The following is a 23,850-nucleotide window of genomic DNA, read 5'->3' as shown; positions in this document are numbered from 1 at the left end:
AGTACGTCTGTGATCTTACCTCTAACTTACTATCAAGCAATCTATTAATTACTATTCTTTCACCTCCCCCCTTCCCTTACGACCAGGTGACGAGTGTTCCTGGAATCCCCCGCATCTCCCTTCCCCCCATCCCCTATCCTTCCCTCTCTCTCTCTCTCTCTTTTCCTCCTTCCCTCTTTCCTTCCTTCCCTTCCTTTCCCTCAGCTTTTTTTTTTTTTTGTGTATATTTCTTCCGCGACTGTTTCCTTTTGTTCTCTTTGACCTGTTTCCTCTCTCTCTCTCTCTCTCTCTCGTTCTATTCTTTATTTTCTCTGTCCTCACTCCTCATCTTTCATCCTTCCTTCTCTCCGCCCTATCTTTATTTTCCTCCATTTTTCCTCCAATTCCTCCCATCCTTCATTTCTTTCCTCTCCACCTCCATTTTTTTTTTTTTTTTGTTTTCCATTTCTCATTACGGTTTCCATTTTTTACCGCTCCTAATTTTTTTCCCTTTAAACTGGTCACTTTTTTTTTCTTTTCCTTCCTTTCCTCCTTCCTCTCTCTCGTATCTCGGTCTGCCACCTTTCCTTCCTTCCTTCCTTCCTTTCTTTCCTTCCCTTTCTCTCTTATTCTCTTGTTTTATGGCATTTCTTCTTTGTTTCCTTCTTTATTTCTTTCGCCTATTTTCTTTTCCTCTTCTTTATTTAATCTTTCCTTCTTTCATTCACTTAGTTTATCTTCTCTCCTTGTCTATAATTTTCTTTTCTGTTCTTCCTCTGTTTATCACTTATCACCCATCCATCCATCCATCCTTCTCTACTTTTTCTTGTTCTTTATCCAATTTTTCTTTACTTTGTCTTCATTTGTTCTAATTCTAAACACTAATCCTTTTTATTTTCATCATTTATCATTTTTCACTTTTCCTTCCTTCCTTCTTTCCTTCCTTCCTTTCTTCGTTCTTTCCTTTCCTTGTTCTTTATTCAAAATTTTTTCCTTCATCTTTCATCTTTTCTACATCTAAACACTAATCTATTCTATGTTCTTCCTTCATTTATCACTTTTCCTTCCTTCTTTCCTTCCTTCCTTCCTTCCTTTTCTTCCTCTTTATTCAATTTTTCTTTCCTTCATCTTCCATCAGTTCTAACCAAATACCAATCTTTTCTACGTTTTTCCTTCCTTCTTTCTTTCCTTCCTCTTTATTCAATTTTTCTTTACTTCATCTTCCATCAGTTCTAACTCTAAACACAAATCCTTTCTATATTCTTCCTTCCTTCCTTCCACCGTCAAGGCAGAGTGAAAAATAACAATATAATTACAAAGCTTCCGTGATCCATCTAGTCGTAAGGTTGCAATATCAGCCAGACACGAGGCAAGACAGAGACAACCCCCCTCCGATCCTCCCCTATTCTCTCTCTCTCTCTCTCTAGAAGTAGGTATATGAAGAAAATGTAGGCAAAAGGGAATAAAAGGCGATAAACAGGAGGAGGAGGAGGAGGAGGAGGAGGAGGAGGAGGAGGAGGAGGAGGAGGAGGAGGAGGAGGAGGAGGAGGAGGAGGAGGAGGAGGTGGTAGACAGAAGATGGGCGTAGCTGTGTCAAGGTTAGATTAGGTGCGATAAAGATAAGAGGTCAAACAGGAGGAGGAGGAGGAGGAGGAGGAGGAGGAGGAGGAGGAGTCGAGATCGGAGGAAGAGAAAAAAGCTAACAAGGAAATGATAAATCTCTCTCTCTCTCTCTCTCTCTCTCTCTCTCTCTCTCTGGCTAATCACCTCCATTAATTAGTGGCGTCACCGTAAGGGCAGGTAGCGGCGTAATACCTCATAACACTAATGACTGACTTGATTACACCCAATTACCCATCAAGCAAGACTCGATCCCATCACCTGCTACTCTTACGAACCGCAAACCCTCAATCAAAACTCTCTTCTTAGTCTTGCTTTTCCGTCAAAACAACCTTATCTTTGTCTGTTTGTTGTTTTTCTCTCCTCTTCCATTCTATCAAGCAAACATCATCTTTCTTTCTGTCTTTAGTTTCTTTTATAATTACTAATCTTGAATGAAAACTCTTCTTACTCTTCCCTTCCATCAAAACAAGCTTATCTTTGCTGTTTTTCTCTCCTCTTCCATTCTGTCAAGCAATTGTTATCTTTTTTTTTTTCCTTATTTTTATCAATAGTCTTGAATCAAAACTCTTTTCTTAGTCTTGCCCTTCCATCAAAACAAGCTTATCTGTGTTTGCTGTTTTTCTCTCCTCTTCCATTCTATCAAGCAAATATATTTTTTTTCGTTCTTTTATAATTAATAGTCTTGAATCAAAACTCTCTTCTTAGTCTTGCCTTTCCATCAAAACAAGCTTATCTGTCTGTTTGCTGTTTTTCTCTCCTCTTCCATTCTATCAATCAAATATTTTTTCTTTAGTTCCTTTCATAATTACTGATCTTGAATCAAACTCTCTTCTTACTCTTTCCCTTCCATCAAAACAAGCTTACCTCTCAGTCTACTTCCTGGTTTTCTCTCCTCTTCCATTCTATCAAGCAAATGTCTTCTTTCTTTCCTTCGTTACTTCCATGAATCAAAACATTTCTTTCTCATCTTCTTTACACTTACATTAAAATCTTAGTCTGTTTACTGTTTTCTCTCCTCTTCTTCCATTCTATCAAGCGAAACTTATTATTTTTTCTTTTCTTATTTTTTTGTATTAATTAGTCTTAAATAAAAACTACTTCTTTTCCTTTATATCAAAATTAGTTCATCTTTCTATATTTTTTGCTCCATCTTCCCCCTCTCTCTCTCTCTCTCTCTCTCTCTCTCTCTCTCTCTCTCTCTCTCTCTCTCTCTCTCTCTCTCTCTCTCTCTCTCTCTCACTACAATTTCCAAAAGGCCACCGAGATGATTAGCCAAGTTCCCAAGACAGTTTGCCACGTTCGTAATGTAGAAATCTTGTTAATAAGTCACTAGAACCGCGAATACATTCCCTTAAATGATCACGTGTAGTTTCAACCCCAGGCTTTTGGGAAGTAGTGTGGTGCGGGAGACTTCAGAATAAGGCAAGAACAAGTCAAGAGGTCCTTATTCAGAAACGCTTTGCTCACTCACCGCGACTATTTTATCGAACACCACAGAGACGATTAGCGGGGTTTTCAAGAGTGTTTCTCCAGTTAATAATGTAAAAATTTTGTCACTTTGCCTCTAGAACCATAAAAAAAAAACACCTTAAAAAATACTCGTGTGAATTTAACCCCCTTCAGTACCATAGCACATTTTCATATTTATTCTGCTTACTATTTGGTGATTTTATACAGCTTCAGAAACTCATGTGGGGGGGATTACAATAGTGAAGAATCTGTCCATTAATCTTCTGACACCCATGGACCCTTAGTAATGCAAATAAAATCGTCTAATCACACCCAAAACTCATGGTAAAAATAGATCCCAGTACTGAAAAGGATTAAATACTCTCTTGAAATAGCGAAGGTGAAGCACAGAGGCGTTTGAGCATTAGTCATATAGCCCCCATCACCCAAGTATACTGCAATTCATCCGTGTCCTTATCTCTTATCATTAATTGCTCTAGAAAGATAAGACTCCTCCCATACTTGTCAGAAGGAGACAACTACTAAAGTCTTAACCTTTCGCTGGGGCAGATAGAGTCAGTAATCAGGGGAGGGCAGGGCAGAACAGGAAATAATGGGTTCAAGCTTGATAAAGTTAGATTTCGATGTGATAAGCAAGTAATGGCTTCTCAAACAGGTAGACTAGTGGATGAAAGGAATAGGCTCAGTGATAAAGAGATAGTGGGTTTCAGGTTAATAGCCGTGGTGGTGGTGGTGGTGGTGGTAGTAGTAGCAGTAGCAGTAGTAGTAGTAGTAGTAGTAGTAGTAGTAGTAGTAGTAGTAGTAGTAGTAGTAGTAGTAGTAGTAGCAGCAGTAGCAGCAGTAGTAGAAAGGCAAACATGTAGAGTGGTGGATGAAAGATATAGGCTTGGTGGTAAAGAAATAGTGGGTTTTAGGTTAATAGCAGCAGTAGTAGTAGTAGTAGTAGTAGTAGTAGTAGTAGTAGTAGTAGTAGTAGTAGTAGTAGTAGTAGTAGTAGTAGTAGTAGTAGTAGCAGTAGCAGTAGTAGTAGTGCAAACCAGACGGCGTGCATGTGTACTTCAGCGAGATACATAAATCAAAACATTTCATAACAAACATCCGCAAAACACACAAAATAAAGAGCAATGATAAATAAAGACAATCGAATCCAGACACACAGACACTAAAACCACTAAACTGAATACACAACAACTCATCAATCTGTTTCTCTATTTATAAACACTACTAGTAACATAACGTGCTGCCCTACCACTAATAGCTGACCTAACCTAACCCAACCCAACCTAACCTAACCCAACCCAACGTAACCTTACCTAACCTTTCCTTAACCACAACCACCATCAATATTAATAACAATTTTGCCTCTTCTTTAACACTACTAGCTAACAACCCAACCTAACCAAATTCAATCTTTCTTTAACAAACACTAACACCATCACATTCAATAACAGCTTTACTTCTTATTCTAACCAACTCAACCTAACCTAACCCAACCCAACCTAACTTAATCTAACCCAACCTAACCTAACCTAACCACACTTGACCTTTCTTTAATAAACACTAACACCATAACTTTTAATAACAATTTTGCCTCTTATCCTAACCCAACCTAACCCAACTTAACCCAACCTTACTTCACCTTTCCTAACCTCCGTCACCATCAGTAACAATTTTGCCTTAGTAACAACCGGAGATGACACCACCACCACCACCACCACCACCACCACTACCACCACCACCACCACCACCACCACCACCACTGCCACCACCGCCTCCCTCTTGCGTAAGGCCCTGATAACACTCCTATAGGGGCGCCCTAGATAAGAGAGGCCAGTTGCGTTCACCAGGGCATCGCTACACGTGATTTTCTTCAAGGGTGTCACGTGGTGTATAGATCACTCGGCTCCGTTTCCTTCACCTGTTTTGTGGTGGTGGTGGTGGTGGTGGTGGTGGTGGTATATAGAAGTAATGGTGGTAGTAGTAGTGGAGGTGGTATTATTATTACTATTACTATTATTATCATTATAAGTAGTAGTAGTAGTAGTAGTAGTAGTAGTAGTAGTAGTAGTAGTAGTAGTAGTAGTAGTAGTAGTAGTAGTAGTAGTAGAAAGAAGAGAAGAGAAGAAAAGAGAAAGAAAAAACAGAGGAAAGACAAACAAAAGAAAAACGCAAGAACAAAAGAAGAAAATAACAAGGCAATCTTTTACCAAACACCCCCCAAAAAAAAAAAAATAAATAAATAAAACCGACAAAAAAAAAAAAAAATACACTAACAAACCAAACACAACCAAACCTAAAACCAACCAAAGCAACCACTGAACTCCTGAACCACTGAACCCTTAAGTACCATGACGGGTTTCCATATTCATTCTGCTTACTATTTGGTGATTTTATACAGCTTCAGAAACTTATGTGGGGATTAAAATAATGAAGCCTGTGGGCATTAATCTCCTCACCTCCACAGACCCTTACTAATGTCAATAAAATGGTCACACAAATATAAAAGTAAAAATGTGTCCCAGTACTGAAGGGGTTTTAACTTGATACCAGGGAAGCACAGGGGCAGGAGCAGCGAGAAAGGGACGTAGCACAATAATTAGTACGTGGAAGGCTAGAGAGAGAGAGCAATCCTATTCCATTACAGTGAAAACACGTACAATGAAGCTTGGCATGAGTATACACAGCTCCTCAGGCTCTTGTAGATTGAGTCAATATAGCCACTATGAGGGAAGCTATCATATTACCATTCTTGTGTGTGTTTTCTTTGATATATTTTTTTTCCTTGTCTGAATTAAAATCCTGGTTAATTTTCTTTCCAACACACACACACACACACACACACACACACACACACACACACACAACATTTCACAATTACACATACTCACACATCTCACAACTAAGTAAATACAACTAGATAAAACACACACACACACACACACACACACACACACACACACACACACACACACACACACACACACACACACACAAACACTTAGATTTTTTAATCACTGGTCAAATTATAAATTAATTTTCTTGCCTAATCTAACATTTTGCCTTACAATGAAGGACAAGCAAGTAAAATTAACCTTGCCTTCAACAAATGCAATTCTTTAGCATCTTGTAAAGTAAATTTCAATGTTAAATTTTAAGTATCTTCAATCATCAGATCTAGTTTCCCCTCTTCTATAAAAAAGATAAAAATAAATAAATCACTGAAGGGAGGATATACTGATGAAAAGCAAGTGTATTTTGGATTCAACACACACAGCCAAACACTGACCCACTCAGTTTCTTGTATATTAAAATACCATAACTGTTGAGTGAAATTACTGAGTATCCGTCCTTGAACTAATATCCACTTGACAATGAAGCAAGAATCACTATTACAATGAAGCCATGTATAAAAAGCCTTGTCTTTAATATAGTTCTTGAGTTTGTTGTAGACTTGGTAAATGTAATAAAGTCAAACTATATTTCACATTAGTTAATCTTTTTACTTTACAGTGAACCAACCATGATCATAAAAGAAAAAAAAAACTGTAACCAACCTTGTCTGTAACCCAAAGTTCTGAGTTACTTGTTGATTAAGTGAGTGTGCTGCCAATAATTGTAATGTAAAGCTTGTACTTCATATTCCATTACTTTTCTCAGTTCATAAGGAAAATATATCAAAACTACAATAAAAAAACACAATAAACCCTCAATTCAACACAAACTATTTCGACCTCAAGCAGAATAAAATAAAATCAATGTATCATAAAATCACAGTATTACCATTTGCCTTCCTGATCTTAACAACAGGTCACTCAACAACACCTCTCACAAACCTTAAATTCAACACAAACACTTTCTAAATTTCTTGGATAAACTTTAAAAGACTACAGAGGCACAAAAACTATCAAATTACTATCTTTCTGCCTTTTCAATTACTAAAAAGTCACTTAATCTTGGCACAACACACCATAAACCTTAACTTCAACACAAATATTTCTCATTAATTGCAGAATAAACTTTAAAAAACTGCTAAAATACAAAAATAGCATATTACAATTTTTCTCCCTTTTAAACTACTAAAAAATCACTTAATCTTGCCACAACACACTATAAACTTTAAATTCAACACAAACATTGCTTCATTAGCTGCAGAATGAACTTGAAACACTACTGAAATACAAAATCTAGCATATTATTACCCTTCTCCCTTTTAAACAACTCAAAAATCACTAAATCTTGGCACAAAACACTATAAACCTTAATTTCAACACAAACATCCTGGATTTCTTGGATAAACTTGAAACACTACTGAAGCACACAAACTATCATATTACGAGTATTACCCTTCTGCCTTTTAAACAACACAAAAAATCATTAAATCTTGGCACAACACACTATAAACTTTGCATTCAACACAAATATTTTTAAACTTTGCAAAAACTATATAAGAATAACTAATGAAATATAACAGCTATCACATTTTTACTATTCCTCTCCTTCACTAAACAAAACAAAACGCAGCCCTGACACAATACATCTCTTACATCCTGATTTCACCCCAACATTTCTCAACTTCCTGCAGAATTAACCAAGATCCTTACAGAACAGAACCATTACTACCTTTTGCTGTCTCTAAACTGCACAAAATATCAGTCCTAACACAAAACCTCAAATGATTCTTGAAGTCAGCAAAACTATTCATTTCTTGTCTAGCAGATAGATAAATAAATAAAAATGAAACAAAAACTATCAGTCACTATCATTCTTTCTTTTTTTCTAAATTACAAAAAGAAAGAAAAAAACCCTCATTCTTATAAACTTCTATAAACTTTAAATTCAACCTAAATACATCATTCCTTGTATTGCAGAAAGGCTATAACATTTTAGATACAAAACCACATTATTAACCTTTCACTTCCCAAAATATAGAAAAAAAGTTATCTATTTTCAACATACTGCACTCTATAACTGGAATTGCTACTTCCCATTCACCCTGAAACGCCCAATCAAACTTGACAAGCAGTGTAGGTGTCACTCAGAGCCTCAAACTTAAGCCTCAGGGGGATATAAACACAAGATACCTTCCTTACCAAAACTACTTTAAAATTTTCATCCATTTTTGCTGCCTTTCCCTCCCTTCTCTGTTATTTTCCTAATCTATCTTCTTTTTCTATAGATTTCTAACACATTATTAACCTTTCCACTTTCCAAAATATAGAATAAAGTGACAATATACTGCACTCTATGAACTTATGCATTGCTACCTCCCATCCACATTGAGACACATAACCAAACCTGACAAGCAGTGTAGGTGTCACTCAGAGCCTCAAACTTAAGCTTCACTGGGATACAAACACAAGATACCTTCCTTAGCAAACTACTTTCAGATTTATCCATTTTTTCCTGCCTTCCCCTCCCTTCTGTCATTTTCTTTACCTACCTTCTCTTTCTACAGTTTACAAGACATTATTAACGTTTTCCCTTACCAAAATAGCAAAACTACTTTCACACCATCCATTTTTCTTGCTTTTCCTCCTCCTCTGCCATTTTCTTTATCTTTTTTCTTTAATTTTCTTACTCTTTCTTTAGTTAATGATTTGAGTTTATGGTGTGTCTTAATGTTATGTATTTGTATCTTATGTCCTCCTTATTGTTTTGATATTAGTGTGTCTGTGATGTGTGGTGTTATTAGGGCCTCTATCTTGTATCCTTACTTTATTTTATTTTATTTAGTTTTTCTATTTATCCTAGTGTTTCTGTGATGTGTGTGTGTGTGTGTGTGTGTGTGTGTGTGTGTGTGTGTGTGTGTGTGTGTGTGTGTGTGTGTGTGTGTGTGTGTGTGTGTGTGTGTGTGTGTGTGTGTGTGTGTGTGTGTGTGTGTGTGTGTGTGTGTGTGTGTGTGTGTGTGTGTGTGTGTGTGTGTGTGTGTGTATATGTGTGTGTATATATATATATATATATATATATATATATATATATATATATATATATATATATATATATATATATATATATATATATATATATATATATATATATATATATATATATATATATATATATATATATATATATATATATATATATATATATATATATATATATATATATATATATATATATATATATATATATATATATATATATATATATATATATATATATATATATATATATATATATATATATATATATATATATATATATATATATATATATATATATATATATATATATATATATATATATATATATATATATATATATATATATATATATATATATATATATATATATATATATATATATATATATATATATATATGTGTGTGTGTGTGTGTGTGTGTGTGTGTGTGTGTGTGTGTGTGTGTGTGTGTGTGTGTGTGTGTGTGTGTGTGTGTGTGTGTGTGTGTGTGTGTGTGTGTGTGTGTGTGTGTGTGTGTGTGTGTGTGTGTGTGTGTGTGTGTGTGTGTGTGTGTGTGTGTGTGTGTGTGTGTGTGTGTGTGTGTGTGTGTGTGTGTGTGTGTGTGTGTGTGAATTCTACTGACTTCATTCTATCCTATCCTATTCATAACCTTTCAATATTTCACAATGTATCTATGTTCTATCCTTTCTGTACCCTGCTCTATTCTCTTTCTATTCATTTATACCTGTGCATAGTAGCTATAAAGAGAATCGCAGTTTGCTATCTAAGAAACACTATAAAAGCAATTAAGAATATTAATCTAAAAATGTTTATAATTTTTCCTGACCCACAATATTTAACTTCCAAGACATTTCTATAAATTATTACAAACTTTTAGATAGCACAAGGTCGCAAAAATCTAGGAAAACATCATCAATTCCTTTTAGTATTCAATCAGAAGTTTTTCCTACCCCTTCTCCTCCTCCTCCTCCTACTACAACTCCTATTACTGTTGCTGCTGATGCTACTGCTGCTAATACCCTGCAATGACAAGCCAGACTGCTGCTTTAAATAGTCTCGCCACATTTTGCAAGTAAGCTGTAAGTGATGTGGATTGAAAGAAAGACATGCTAAGTAGGGAATGATGCTGCAATATACATTTAGCCAAGTGACAACAATAACAATAACAGCAACAACAAAAACAACAATGGCAAAAACTGTATCTTGAAAATGTTGCCATAGTCTTGAATATCTAAATGAAACAATAATGGAAGCATGATTTTTCTTTTTTTTTTCCATCTTACCAGTAGCTTGTACATTCCTACTATCGTTCATTTGCCGCAATAAATCTTTGGTAGCCAGTTTTCTCTATGCTTCAGTCATGTTCTATCACGAAATACCAACACGAAATGAGAAAAGAAAGATGGATATTCATATAGACATGAATTATTACATACTTTTAGATAATACAAGGTCGCAAAAATCAAGGAAAACATCATTAATTCCTTTCAGTATTCAATCAAAATTTATAATCAAATTTTCACAGTAAAACCACAATAACGTGCAGAACAGAACAAATTTTTTTCCTACTCCTTCTCCTCCTCCTAATACAACTAGGAGACGAACTTCAATCTATCTTTCAATCCCCAAAGACTTAAAAACAACAAATCTTTAGTCACTTCACGATTCAGAATACAACGTTTTATCTGTTAATACCAAAGGAAAATAAAAATAAAAAAGAAATCCTGCCTTGACTCTCACTCCTTAATAAATCGAAGTCAACCTCATGTGTGTGTCAAAAACTGATGCTTAAACTAGAAGTAAATATGAGAAAATTACAAAAAAAAGCTTCAATTTATCTTTCACTTCCCCAAGACATTTTCTAGTCACCTCACTTCATGTCTCGGAGTGTGAATGTGAATAAGCCAGACTAAGCAAATGAATGAGACACAAGAAGGCTCAATTCATATCATCCTCAAGAAATATGATTCACCCCCTTCAATGAGTCAATGCGTTTGCTTGATCCTTTAGTACCAGGACGCTTTTTCATATTTATTTTGCTTACTATCTGACAATTTTATGCAGCTCCAGAAACTTGTGAAGAGTCAGGCCATTAATCTTCTGACCTCCATAGACAGTTCATAATGTCAATAAAATCGCATATCATACACAAAACTCTTGGTGAAAAAATGTATTCCAGTAATGAAGGGTTTAAAAAAGAATTGAACACATGACAAGATATCCTTCCATTTATCTTTCATCCCTTCAAAACACTTCAAAAAGTCTACGTTTCACTTCAGTTTACCTCTCAATTCCCCTTCACTTCAGTTTACCTCTCAGTTTCCCTTCACTTCAGTTTACCTCTCAGTTTCCCTTCACTTCAGTTTGCCTCTCAGTTTCCCTTCACTTCAGTTTGCCTCTCAGTTTCCCTTCACTTCAATAAACCTCTCAATTTCCCTTCACTTCAATAAACCTATCAATTTCCCTTCATTTCAGTTTACCTCTCAAATCACGCGTTCAATCTATCTTTCACCCCGCCCAGACACCTCTACTTCACTTCATGTCTAAGAGTGATGTTTAAATAAGAAAATAAGAAGGTAATTTGGGAAAACAATCCACTAAGTGATGATTTTAACCTACAAACATTAACAAATTGCAGATTCTGGTCAGTTATGTGGCGGATTGTTAAGTCTTGAGCTGTATTTCCTCCACTTGTGCTTATTTTCTACTCCATCCCCTGTTAACTGAAGCCTTGGGTGTGTGTGTGTGTGTGTGTGTGTGTGTGTGTGTGTGTGTGTGTGTGTGTGTGTGTGTGTGTGTGTGTGTGTGTGTGTGTGTGTGTGTGTGTGTGTGTGTGTGTGTGTGTGTGTGTGTGTGTGTGTGTCACAGTTTGCAGTGAAAGAATGAAGAAAAAGAGTATTTCAAGACATACCTTGAGAGAGAGAGAGAGAGAGAGAGAGAGAGAGAGAGAGAGAGAGAGAGAGAGAGAGAGAGAGAGAGAGAGAGAGAGAGAGAGAGAGAGAGAGAGAGAGAGAGAGAGAGAGAGAGAGAGAGAGAGAGAGAGAGAGAGAGAGAGAGAGAGAGAGAGAGAGAGAGAGAGAGAGAGAGAGAGAGAGAGAGAGAGAGAGAGAGAGAGAGAGAGAGAGAGAGAGAGAGAGAGAGAGAGAGAGAGAGAGAGAGAGAGAGAGAGAGAGAGAGAGAGAGAGAGAGAGAGAGAGAGAGAGAGAGAGAGAGAGAGAGAGAGAGAGAGAGAGAGAGAGAGAGAGAGAGACCACACTAAGCTCTTGCATGACAAATTCCTTTTAAATAGAGAGCAAAGAAACGAGAATGATGTGGCAGACTAGACTAGAGGTATTTTTATCCCTCCTCTCTGCTCTTAACCACCCACACTTCTCCTCCTCTTCCTCCTCCTCCTCCTCCTCCTCCTCCTCTTCTCTCACTGTCAATGGCCCCAGTAACAAACCAATCCATGTAGCAATCCAATATTTTAACGTTTACGCTTGAAATCCTCTCTTTTGCAAACTAGTCACTAATTTTCCTCCTCCTCTCCTCCTCTCCTCCTCCTCCTCCTCCTCCTCCCATCTTTCAATGCTCATTACATGAATCCTTACACAAATTCATCCTAACCTCCTCCCTTTTATAGAATATTGTCTAAAATAAATAAATAAAAAACACCAGAGATAAGCTTAGGCCTACATAAGCCTATTCAAAAAGCTAGACTTCCACATTTCATAATTACTGTTAAGTCCATTACAGCCTACCACGCCTATGATGCACTTTAGGCCTATAGACGTACTGAAACTTGTTATTTATTGTTAGTGCATCTTCTAGGTCTATTTGAGCCTATCTGAAATTAACTAAAGGATTTGATGTGATGTAATGATACCTGTGTTTTTAATGCAAGAGAAGCTGGGCAAAGGTAACAAAAAATTTAAAAAAGGCCCACTTGATTGCCAGTTCCCTGAAAGATAATAAGAGTGTCAGAAATGAGGGACAAATGTCTTGAACCCTCCCTGTTAAAATAAGTCAACTCGTAGGAAGATGGAAAATACAGAAGCTAGTAATTACCCTCAGTCTCTGCTTATAAACAGCCTATAAAAATAAGCAGGCCTATATCAGATTAACTAGTTGAATGTGATCAAACAATATCTGCGCTTTATAACTAAGATTTGTAACAGCCTATACAGGGCTTAGATGAAATAAAGGAAAATTTTTAATGATTAGGCCTACTTTAAGGGGTTTGAAATCTATTAGAGCCTATATAACAGTGGTCTTAACCCCTGGGTCGTGACCCAAAGTTGGGTCGCCAAGCCATTTTATTGGGTCGCTAAGGGATTGCAGAAAATAATTATTTTCCCACTACAAATATATTATAATAATAACTAAAATCATGATGCATTGTTTTAGGATTCTAAGTAGACCATGATTAAACAAAAACTCCAAAGCAGTAAATTTATTTGAAGTGTAAAGAATCTCCCATACCCAACAAGACATCTGCCTCTTAAACGTAATCGTTGGCGGAGGTGGAGGGTGTATAGGAGGGAGCAGAGTGGAGGACAATTTGTATATCTATGTAGGCTTGGGTCGCGATGGTTGATTTGTGCAAGATTTTGGGTCGCTGCCAAAAAAGGTTAAGAACCACTGCTATATAAGGTAAAGCAATTTGTCTCAGTCTATACAGCCTATGTGAAGAAAGGGAGGATTTTTGAACAAGGAGGCCTATTTTGAGGATTTATATATTAGTCTATACGAAGCAAACTCAAACGCTTGTGTGCCTAAAAAATGCCACAATCTAAAAAGAAAAAGCCTATAAATTGTCTCAGCCTAAAAATGATCAACCAGACCAGTCAAAAGCCTAAAAAATCTTAAATAAAAAGGCCTATATACACGCCTAGGTACATTTTCTTTGATCTAAAAGCACAAGACCTTCCCCTAACACTTAAAAAAACAGTCTATGAATTGTTTCAGCCTATAAATCATCACTCATCCCAGTCACAGCCTAAAAAAATCTTAAGGCCTATGTACATTTTTCTTTCATCTAACAGTACAGACCTTCTCCCCTACCACTACTACGGCCTAAGGATCCGCAATAAAAACAGCCTATATAAATTTCCTTTGATCTAACACTGCCTCTCATTATACCCATCTGGCACGGCCTACTAGTGTCAGCCTATGAGAAATATGGCGAAGTTTGTCTGACGAAGCACTACAAGAGAGAATTCTGACGTGTGTTTGTGTCAATTCCTCTTCACCAAAGCACCGCCACGCTTAGTGAAAAAAAATGAACCAAGTGTGAGGAAAAGGATGAAAAGTGAAGGTAACGTAGTGATGAGTGGCTAGGGAAATGCTACGTGAGTTTCTGGGTTTCTTGCGTGTTGAGTTTCTCGGGTAAGTTTCTAGGGAGGTTTGTAAGGAGAAGCAGGCAAGAAGTGGAGATTCTAGGGTGCTTGTGACGTGTGGGGGAAGTTTGTAAGGAGGTTTCTAGGGAGAGTTTGTCAATGAGGTGTTTCCAGGGTGATTTTGTAAGGAAAGTGGTCTCGAGTGAGTATGAAGTGTATTTGAAAGAAGGCGAGTCTGACAGAAGAGTTTGAAAGAAGATAAGTTTTCAAGAGGGTAAATTTGAAAGAGAATAAGTTTGAAGGAAGAGTTTCAAGACATTAGCAGTTTCAGAGAAGGGAAATTTGAAGAGAACGTATTTCAAAGAAGCTAAATTTGAAAGAAGGTGAAAGAAGATCACCAAAGAAGATGTGTTAGAGAAAGAAGGTCAAATTACAAAGATAAAAATCATAAAGGCTGAACTTGAAAGCTACGATGAATCAGTACAAAACGAGATGAGTAAGTGAAAGCACGTGTGTGTGTGTGTGTGTGTGTGTGTGTGTGTGTGTGTGTGTGTGTGTGTGTGTGTGTGTGTGTGTGGGAAGATGAGTCTGTGAGATAAAGTGAAGGTGTAGAGATGTAAAGAGGCGAGCAAGAAGAGGCAAAGAGGAATCCATGACACCAATCCATTTATAGTCGAGGCTTGGTGGTGATGGTGGTGGTGGTGCCAAGTCACTAATATTCCTGTATCCATCTCTGGACGCTTTTTATTCACCCTCTATTGCACCAAAGCATCTCAGCAAGTCTCTCTTTTTGTGAAGCAAGTTAAAAATAGACCTGCCTCCTCTCCTACCTGTCATTTCACCCTCTTCACCTGCCAACTTATGCACAATGCTCTGTTTTTTTCCTTTTTTTCTGTTTTCTTATCCTTCTTTCACTCTTGATATTCTACCAAAAGTTAAAAAAATGATAAATTATGGAATAGTTTAACACCATAACTTTTCACTACAAGAAGGAATAAGTAATAGACAAGCTGTGTTTTTACTATCATTACTCTTTCTTTGTCTTTTAATCTTATCCTTTTACTCTTGATATTCCACCAAAAAAATATGATAAACTGAGATAACTTAACACCATCATAACTTTTCACTACAAGGAGGCAATACGTAATAGACAAGCTGTGTTTTTGCTATCATTATTCCGTCTTACTCAGAAATAGCATGATTTTTCTCCCCCTCTCTCTTGGTCTACTTGTAAGAGAGGGAGTTTGTTGGATAAGTTATAGTAATACGTACATAGACTTGAGCTACACCTTTCATACACTTCTCATACAACCTGGCTATACATTCTCCTTCCTTCTGGTCGACTCGTCAAAGAGAGATGGGTCGTTAAATCACGTTACAACATTTCACAGACTTGAGCTCCATCTTTCACACACTTGCTGCTACATGGCTATTCATTCCTCTCCTATTTTTAGCCTACCAGTGAAAGGAAGTCTTATTATTACTCCTATTGAACTAAAAAGCAGAGCGGTTAATAAATATGACTTACTTTCAATCACCAGTAGATATCTTTAAAAAATTAGTATTATTAGAAATCCTTAGAGTTTTACAGAGGGTATACTGAGAACTCTGCCTAACTAAATTGCTATTAACTCCTCTATTTTTAGCCTACCAGTGAAAGGAAGTAGTCTTATTATCATTCCTATTGAACTAAAAAGCAGTGTGATTAATAAATATGCCTCCTACTTTCAATCACCAAGGAACATGCAATTCAAGTAGGCCTGTTTTTCTTAATATTTTTTGTCCTTCGCTAGTTTCCCTCTTGCATTAAAAAATTAAAGCTTAAATTGAATATTATCAGAAATCTTTCGAGTTTTACAGAATGCATACAAAGAACTCTCTCTGACTAACTTGACTCGTCTGTTCCATTGCCTATAAATAAACAGCAAGGACAGTTTCTATTTTGAACGCTGCTATAGAGTTTCTGGGTCAACGAGGTAGAGGTAAGGAAGAGGTGACAACACTGCTACAAGTCCTCAGAATCAATGTTTTCAGTGTATCTGTCAGTGCCATTCTGGTTTGCTGTCATCAATCACTGTCTAAGTTTGCGAGCTCTCTACATGCAGTCTGGTGTATGTGAATTACTTGTGAAATCTTTAATTTATTCACTATAGGACATTTTTTTTCCATAACTATTCTTTTTGTGCTACATTATCTTAGTTTTATAGTGAAGGAAAGACAAAAATAATCAACTATTTCTCCTTTTTTGTGCCTCCATGCGAGAGAGAGAGAGAGAGAGTAAATGAGTGTGTGTGTTTCACTGTTTGATCTGCTGCAGTCTCTGACGAGACAGCCAGACGTTACCCTACGGAGCGAGCTCAGAGCTCATTATTTCCGATCTTCGGATAGGCCTGAGACCAGGCACACAAACACACACCGGGACAACAAGGTTACACCTCCTCGATTTACATCCCGTACCTACTCACTGCTAAGTGAACAGGGGCTACACGTGAAAGGAGACACACCCAAATATCTCCACCCGGTCGGGGAATCGAACCCCGGTCCTCTGGCTTGTGAAGCCAGCGCTCTAACCATTGAGCTACCGGTGTGTGTGTGTGTGTGTGTGTTCTAGCAAAGAGTTCATGTGGCACTCAGAGATGGCTTTAGGATTTGAGATGATTTCAAAAGCATTCTCCATACAAAAATATCAATAGCCTTGCACAAATTTCATGTCCACATTATAAAAACCCATGAAAGTTCAAAAGAATATTATGAAAATGTACAAAACAGCAGAATATCCTCTTAAGATTAGTCAATGCCACACAAAGTCCTTGATGTAGATTTGTACCCTAACTAAAATGTTCCTGAAGTACATAGTGTTACTTAGATGAATAACCAGATGTCCTTGTGTCCTGTATAAAACTGAGATTGAATAGCGATACTGAAGGAGAATGAATGGACAGAATGAAAGCGTCTGAACAAATAATTAAGTTGTGATTGAAGATGTGACTGAATAGCGATACTGAAGAAGAATGAATGGACAGAATGAAAGCTTCTGAACAAATCATTAAGTTGTGACTAAAGATGTGTAAGTAAATGAACTGCACATAATCTTGTCCTGTACAAAACTGAGATTCATCATGTATGTTGTGACTGAAGATGTGAGTGAATAGCGCTAGTGAAGGTTAATGAATGGACAGAATGAAAGCTTCTGAACAAATCATTAAGTTGTGATTCAAGATGCGTGAGTAAATGACCTACACATAACCTTGTCCTGCACAAAACTAAGCAATTATTAGGAAGCGTACATAGGCCCATCCATATTAACCCTGTAATTTATAGCAAGTAAAGATGACACATGATTCTTAAAAAAACTATGGAATTATTGTTGAGTATGTACAGTATATAGGCCTATGAATTCTGACTATCCACATAACCTTGGAATTTATATCAAGTAAAGAAGACACATGAATCTCAAAAACTATGGAATCATTGTTGAGTGTATGTACAAAGGCCTATCAATTCTGACTATCCTTATAACTTTAGAAGGCCTATCAATTCTGACTATCCTTATAACTTTGGAAGGCCTATCAATTCTGACTATCCTTATAACCTTGGAATTTATATCATGTAAAAACACACAAATCTAAAAAAAAACTATGCATTTATTGGAATCTACATAAGCCTATCAGTTCTAACTATCCATATAACCCTGGAATTGAAATCAAGTAAAGAGAAAATAATCTCCAAAAACTATGCAAATATTGTTGAGTGTATGTACATAGGCCTATGAATTATGACTATCCTTATAACCTTGGAAGGCATATCAATTCTAACTATCCTTATAACCTTGAAGGCCTATCAATTCTGACTATCCTTATAATCTTGGAAGGCATATCAATTCTGACTATCCTTATAAACTTGGAAGGCCTATCAATTCTGACTATCCTTATAATCTTGGAAGGCCTATCAATTCTAACTATCCTTATAACTTTGGAAGGCCTATCAATTCTGACTATCTACATAACCCTGGAACTTATATCAAGTAAAGAAGACAAATGAATCTCAAAAACCATAGAATTAATGTGCTTAGGCCTATCAGTTCTGACTATCCATAAAACCCTGGAATTTATGTCAAGTAAAGAAAACAAATGAATCTCAAAAACTATGGAATTAATGTGGAGTATATGTACATAGGCCTATCAAATCTGACTAACCTTATAACCTTGGAAGGCCTATCAGTTCTAACTATCCATATAACCTTGGAATTTATATGAAGTAAAGAAGACACATGAATCTCAAAAACTATAGAATTAATGTGCTTAGGCCTATCAATTCTAACTATCCACATAACCTTGGAATTTATATCAAGCAAAGAAGACATGAATCTCACAAAGCTGTAGAATTATTGTTGAGTGAATGTACTTAGGCCTATCAATTCTGACTATTCACATAACCCTGGAATTTATATCAAGTAAAGAATCTTAAAAACTATGGAATTGATGTTGAGTATATGTGCATAGGCCTATCAAATCTAACTATCCATATAACCCTGGAATTTATATCAAGAAAACAAATGAATCTCAAAAATTATGGAATTAATGTGCTTAGGCCTATCTATTCTAACTATCCACATAACCTTGGAATTTATATCAAGCAAAGAAGACATAAATCTCAAAAAACTATTAAATTATTGGCATATGTAGTACCTAACCTAACCTGTACATAAGCTTATCAGTTCTAGCTCCATCATCATAACACAGGAATTAAACTAAGCCAGCAGAGTCAGTGTTGGATTAAAGCACCAGTCCAATGCAGAACTGTGGGAACCAGGTACTGTGTGACCCAGGTAATGTCAGGTCAGATAAGAGTGTGAGCCAGGTAATGTCAGGTCAGATAGACAGATAGTGTGTGAGCCAGGTAATGTCAGGTCAGATAGACAGATAGTGTATGAGCCAGGTAATGTCAAGCCAGATAGTGTGTAAGCCAAGTAGTGTCAGGCCAGGTACTGTGAGAGCTAAAAACTGCTTGAGCCAGGTAGTGTGTAAGCCAGGTAATGTCAGGCCAGGTACTGTGTGGGCTAGGTAATGTCAGGCTAGATACTGTGTGAGCCAGGTACTGTGTCAGGCCAGGTAGTGTGTGAGCCAGGTATTGTCAGTGGAGCTCCGGTGAGGCTAATGAAGTACTTGATTTCAAAGCATAATTAGTCTGCAGTGACTGTCCATTAAGTTCACTCCTCACAAGGGCTTTATCAGCGTGTGGGTGTGGCTGCCCGCGCACTACAAGGGAAATTCATTAGCACATCTTGATCGGAGTCCTCATGACAAAGTGTTGGTGAATCAGACTTGACAGGGAGGCGCTACAGAAAGTCTTGGTGTTACTGATCCTGATGGTTGTCCAAACACTCAATTTCCTTCCCTCCCACCCTGCCTCCCTCAGCCTCTACACCCCTCTACACTTTTCCCGCCCCCGTTTCTACTTTCCTACAGTCTGCCTCTCCTACTTCTACGTTTCATAATTGTCCCCCATGGCCTCTCTCAACATTCGCCCTGCCCCCATTCTCTTCACCACTGCCCCTCCTCCTCCTCCTCTTCGCCCCAGCTTCCACCCCCCTCCCCGCAGAACACTTCCCACAGGTAATATCTGCTCCCTCACATCTCCCATGCTCCCAAACACTTCCACAGATATGATAATGATAGGTGGTCATGGGAGTGGTGGTGGTGGTGGTGGTAGTTGTCGAGGGCGGCAGCGGCAGTGGTGGTGGTGATGGTGGTGGTAGTGGGCGTAGGGCACCAGACGGCCGCCAGGGCTGCCAACCCTCGCGACCCGCCCGCTCACAGCCTTCCATTCCTATCACGTGGTCCTTAGGCCTAGCGGCGCCACGGCCGGCTTTTCCCGCCGCCCAAACTCGTCCTGCAGGCACGCCACGCCCGGCCTGACGCCTCGCCCTGGCCAGGCCGAGCCACAGCACGCCCACGAGGTGACACATTCAATTATAAGCCGCCAGGAGACGGCACACGGTAATTACGGCCTCTAACACAGGCCTGTCTGGGATCAATTCGGTATTGATTTTTCGGGTGCAGCCTCACCCTGGCCGCGCCGCCTCGCCTCGCCCCATCATGCAAGCCCCACACCCTGCCAGCCCATGCCTGCTGCCCTCAGTCACACCACACCATACCACACCACTCCACACCACCACCACCACCACCTCCTTGCACCATTAGGTCATCAATTACATAAGACGTCAGCAGGAAGTACAGGAATTCCACCACCACTGGTCTGGTGCTGGCCCGCGGGCGTGCTGGCTGCCCCAAGGCCTAGCCATACGCCAGCACGCCCATCACGGGGTGACAATCAGGAAATAGAGTGATGCCAGGGTGTCAGCATGTCCCGGCCCTCACCGGTAGGCTTGTCTGCTTGCTGGCTGTCATGCGCGGCGCGGCTTACGCCCTTCTGCCACCCACCACCGTTTTAATTTTCCCGCCTAATACTTTCAGTGGCTGGATTCACTGCCACCGAGGCTTGTGTTTCACCGAGGGGCGTCCCTTGGTGCCCCGGCGAGGCACAGCCATCAGGTGACGCCTTGCAAAACATCAGATATGACCCCAACGGAAATGTACACGCTCGCGCACCGCCACCCCGGTAGGCCTAACATTCCAGCCTGCCTTGCCGCCAGGAGGCCTGCCCCACATAGACCCGGCTTGCACATACATCCGGCGTGCCCCTGGAACCCGTAGCTATGCATGGAGCAGTGAAATAAACAGTACTTTGAGGTGTTAAGTGCAATGTTTACACCAGGAAGCCCGCCCCTCCGGAGGCCATATTGGAGCACCTCCTTCCTAGCTGTGGCCTGAGCGCCGCCCTCCCAGCCCGTCCGCCGCTGCTCGCGCTCACCCCAAGCACTCCACACTTGTGTCCACCTACCGTTCAGTTCCTGGATGGCTCTGTCGATCCCTGTCTGGTCCTGGCAGTCCACGAAGGCATATCCACCCCGTTTCACAAGCACGTTAGTCGCACTCACTCCCTGCTCGGAGAAGAGCTGTCGCAGAGTCCCTTCGTTCACGTCTGTCGGAAGGTTTCCCACGTACAGTTTGGACATCATTGTGACTGGGCGGGTTGGGGATGGCACACTGAGGGAGGGTGATGGGGAATCGTTCACTGGTTGGGCTATTGCAGGTAGGAATGGTAGGTGGGGCGGTGTGGGGACCGAGATGTGAGCGGCAACACACACTTGTTTCCCTGCTTGCCGGCCGCCGCTGACTTATCACGTGGGCGGGGCGGCCAGCCGGGTGGGCGGGGCGGTGCTGGGGAGGGGGGGAACCATCAGCCAGCCCTCCAAGCCTCGTGATTGGTCAGCCTCTTGAAGCGCATTTCTGATTGGTCCCGCAGCCCCCAGCCTGTCGGAATATCTGCCAATGGGTGCGAGGGACAGCTGGCCACGTGACCCGGGGAGAGTTACTGCCGCTGTCCTCATTGGCGAAATTCATCCCAACTGGCAAAAAAATGACAAATTCTAGCATACACAATGCCCTGCCGCACTGCCTACCTACGCCTATGAGCCTATAGGCCTTAGTAATAATTTAGTAAGTGGCGGGAAGGGAGCAAAACAAGCATAAAAATTGAGGCGAGAGGCTGCGAGGGAGAGCGAGGAGCGTCACCCCCGGCCCGGCTGCCTGTCCGCCACTCCCTCGCCGCGCATGTCCTGGTGCACGGCCAAAAAAACGCTATAATTACTGGCTGGGCGAGTGTCAGCTATTTTTGTGATATTCATAAAAAACACTAGCCTCTATAGAACTGACCCAAGCCCTTCCCGCTGGCCACACGCCCTCGCGCCGCCCCGGAACAGGTGTCCAAACTGACTCACTGACTGCTTGTTGCCTGCCTGCCTGCCTGCCTGCCTGCACCATCCCTGCAGCCTCCACCCCTGCCAGCCCTTACGTAACTCTGCCTGTGTCACGTCCCCTCTGCAATGTTCACTGTGCCCACGTGTTGATTAATTAAATAAGCCACTTGGTGAAACGTGGTGGTGTGTTGAAAGGCCCTGAGGAGTGACGTGACGAGGTGACGAGGTGATGAGGTGATTCCAAGGGTGCTTACTCGTGTGGTGGTGTCATGTCAGCCTCGTGGGTGCTGTGTGCCTTCATTAACGTCAGGTGGTACTCATAAAAGTGTGCTTGTGCTTGCTTGATTGTTGAAGCTACCTGACACAAGCACACCTGAGTTAATTAGGTGCAGGTGAAGAATGACGCGTTACTATTGGAATGATAACAATAGTAAGCTTAGATACACTTAAATGTTTATACTAATACCTTTCAAGAAATAAACAGGTACATTTTACAAACTTAATTTCACAACCCAATTAGTTTTTTTTTCTCTTGTTATCACCATTTAATAATCTCCCCCCCCCTCTCTCTCCCTCTCTCTCTTTCTCTCTTTCTGTCTCTTACTTTCCCTCTCCTTTTCTCTCCCTCTCTACCATATAGTTTGTTGTGAGTCTCAGCACCACAACAGACAACGCAGGACAAGGCAGCTTTAACACGCCTTGTCCTGACACACTTCTGAAGCCTTAAGGAGGTGGCGGAGGAGGAGGAGGCGGCGGCGGCGATGGTGGTGGTGGTGGTGGCAGTCTTGTTAATACTGTATGTGGAGTAGCGTGGTGGTGGTGGTGGTGGTGGTGGTGGTGAGTACTTCTCATGTGGAGTGGAGTGGATAAGTGTGAGGTGGTTACAGGTGAAGGGAAAAATTGTGGTGTAGGAATGACTGTTGTTGTTGTTGTTGTTGTTGTTGTTGTTGTTGTGTGTGAAAGGTATATTATTTTTTTTTTATTATTTTTCCTAACCTCTTTTTTTTACTGACTAGACAGGACACATGAAGGAAACGAACACAAATACTGACTAAAAAAATAATAAATGAATAAGTAAATGTGTAATAAAAATAAAATAATGTATAAAAAAGTCATTAAACTGACACTTCCTTTTTACATCACAGGCATCTCTCTCTCTCTCTCTCTCTCTCTCTCTCTCTCTCTCTCTCTCTCTCTCTCTCTAAAAAATATCCTCTATCTATATTCATAAAAGTCAATACACTCAAACATTTATTTTATTTTTGCTTGTAATGAATAATATAAACTGACAGACTAATTAACGGCCCTGAACACACACACACACACACACACACACACACACACACACACACACACACACACACACACACACACACAAGAGGAGAGGCCTACCAATCGATACAAAATCCAATAGTATTCCTCTCTCTCTCTCTCTCTCTCTCTCTCTCTCTCTCTCAGAAATCAACGTATAAAGATGAAAAAATACCCTTATAAGCATTAATGTCTAGGACCCTTTAGAAAACCAACCTATACACCCTTAGGACCAACACACCCTTAGAAACCATTAAACACCTTTTTATAACCAACAAATACCTTTAGAAACCATTAGACACTCTTCAAAACCTGTAATCACTTTAAAAAACACTACAAACACCCTTAGAATCCTGCACACACCTTAACAATCCAGGAAACACTCTTATAAATGCCATAGA

At 39.5% G+C, this 23,850-nt stretch overlaps 1 protein-coding gene across 2 annotated transcripts in view; it reads right to left on the bottom strand.

Annotated features, from left to right (window-relative positions):
* The window catches only part of LOC123512431 (insulin-like growth factor 2 mRNA-binding protein 1), a 163,085-nt gene extending 141,513 nt beyond the window's left edge, over positions 1–21,572 (bottom strand). Inside the window, exon 1 of one of the 2 annotated variants that reach the window (XM_045268842.1) lies at positions 21,220–21,572. In XM_045268842.1, coding sequence (XP_045124777.1) covers positions 21,220–21,397 — 178 coding nt within the window. In that variant the 5' untranslated portion in view covers positions 21,398–21,572. The remainder of the gene's footprint in view (positions 1–21,219) is intronic. The other variant, XM_045268841.1, reaches the window with a different exon arrangement.
* Positions 21,573–23,850: the final 2,278 nt, after the last annotated feature.

Source organism: Portunus trituberculatus, chromosome 33, assembly GCF_017591435.1.
Source record: "Portunus trituberculatus isolate SZX2019 chromosome 33, ASM1759143v1, whole genome shotgun sequence".
Classification (NCBI taxonomy): domain Eukaryota; kingdom Metazoa; phylum Arthropoda; class Malacostraca; order Decapoda; family Portunidae; genus Portunus; species Portunus trituberculatus.
The sequence above is the reverse complement of the archived record's forward strand: the minus strand, read 5'-3'. Positions and strand labels throughout refer to the sequence as shown.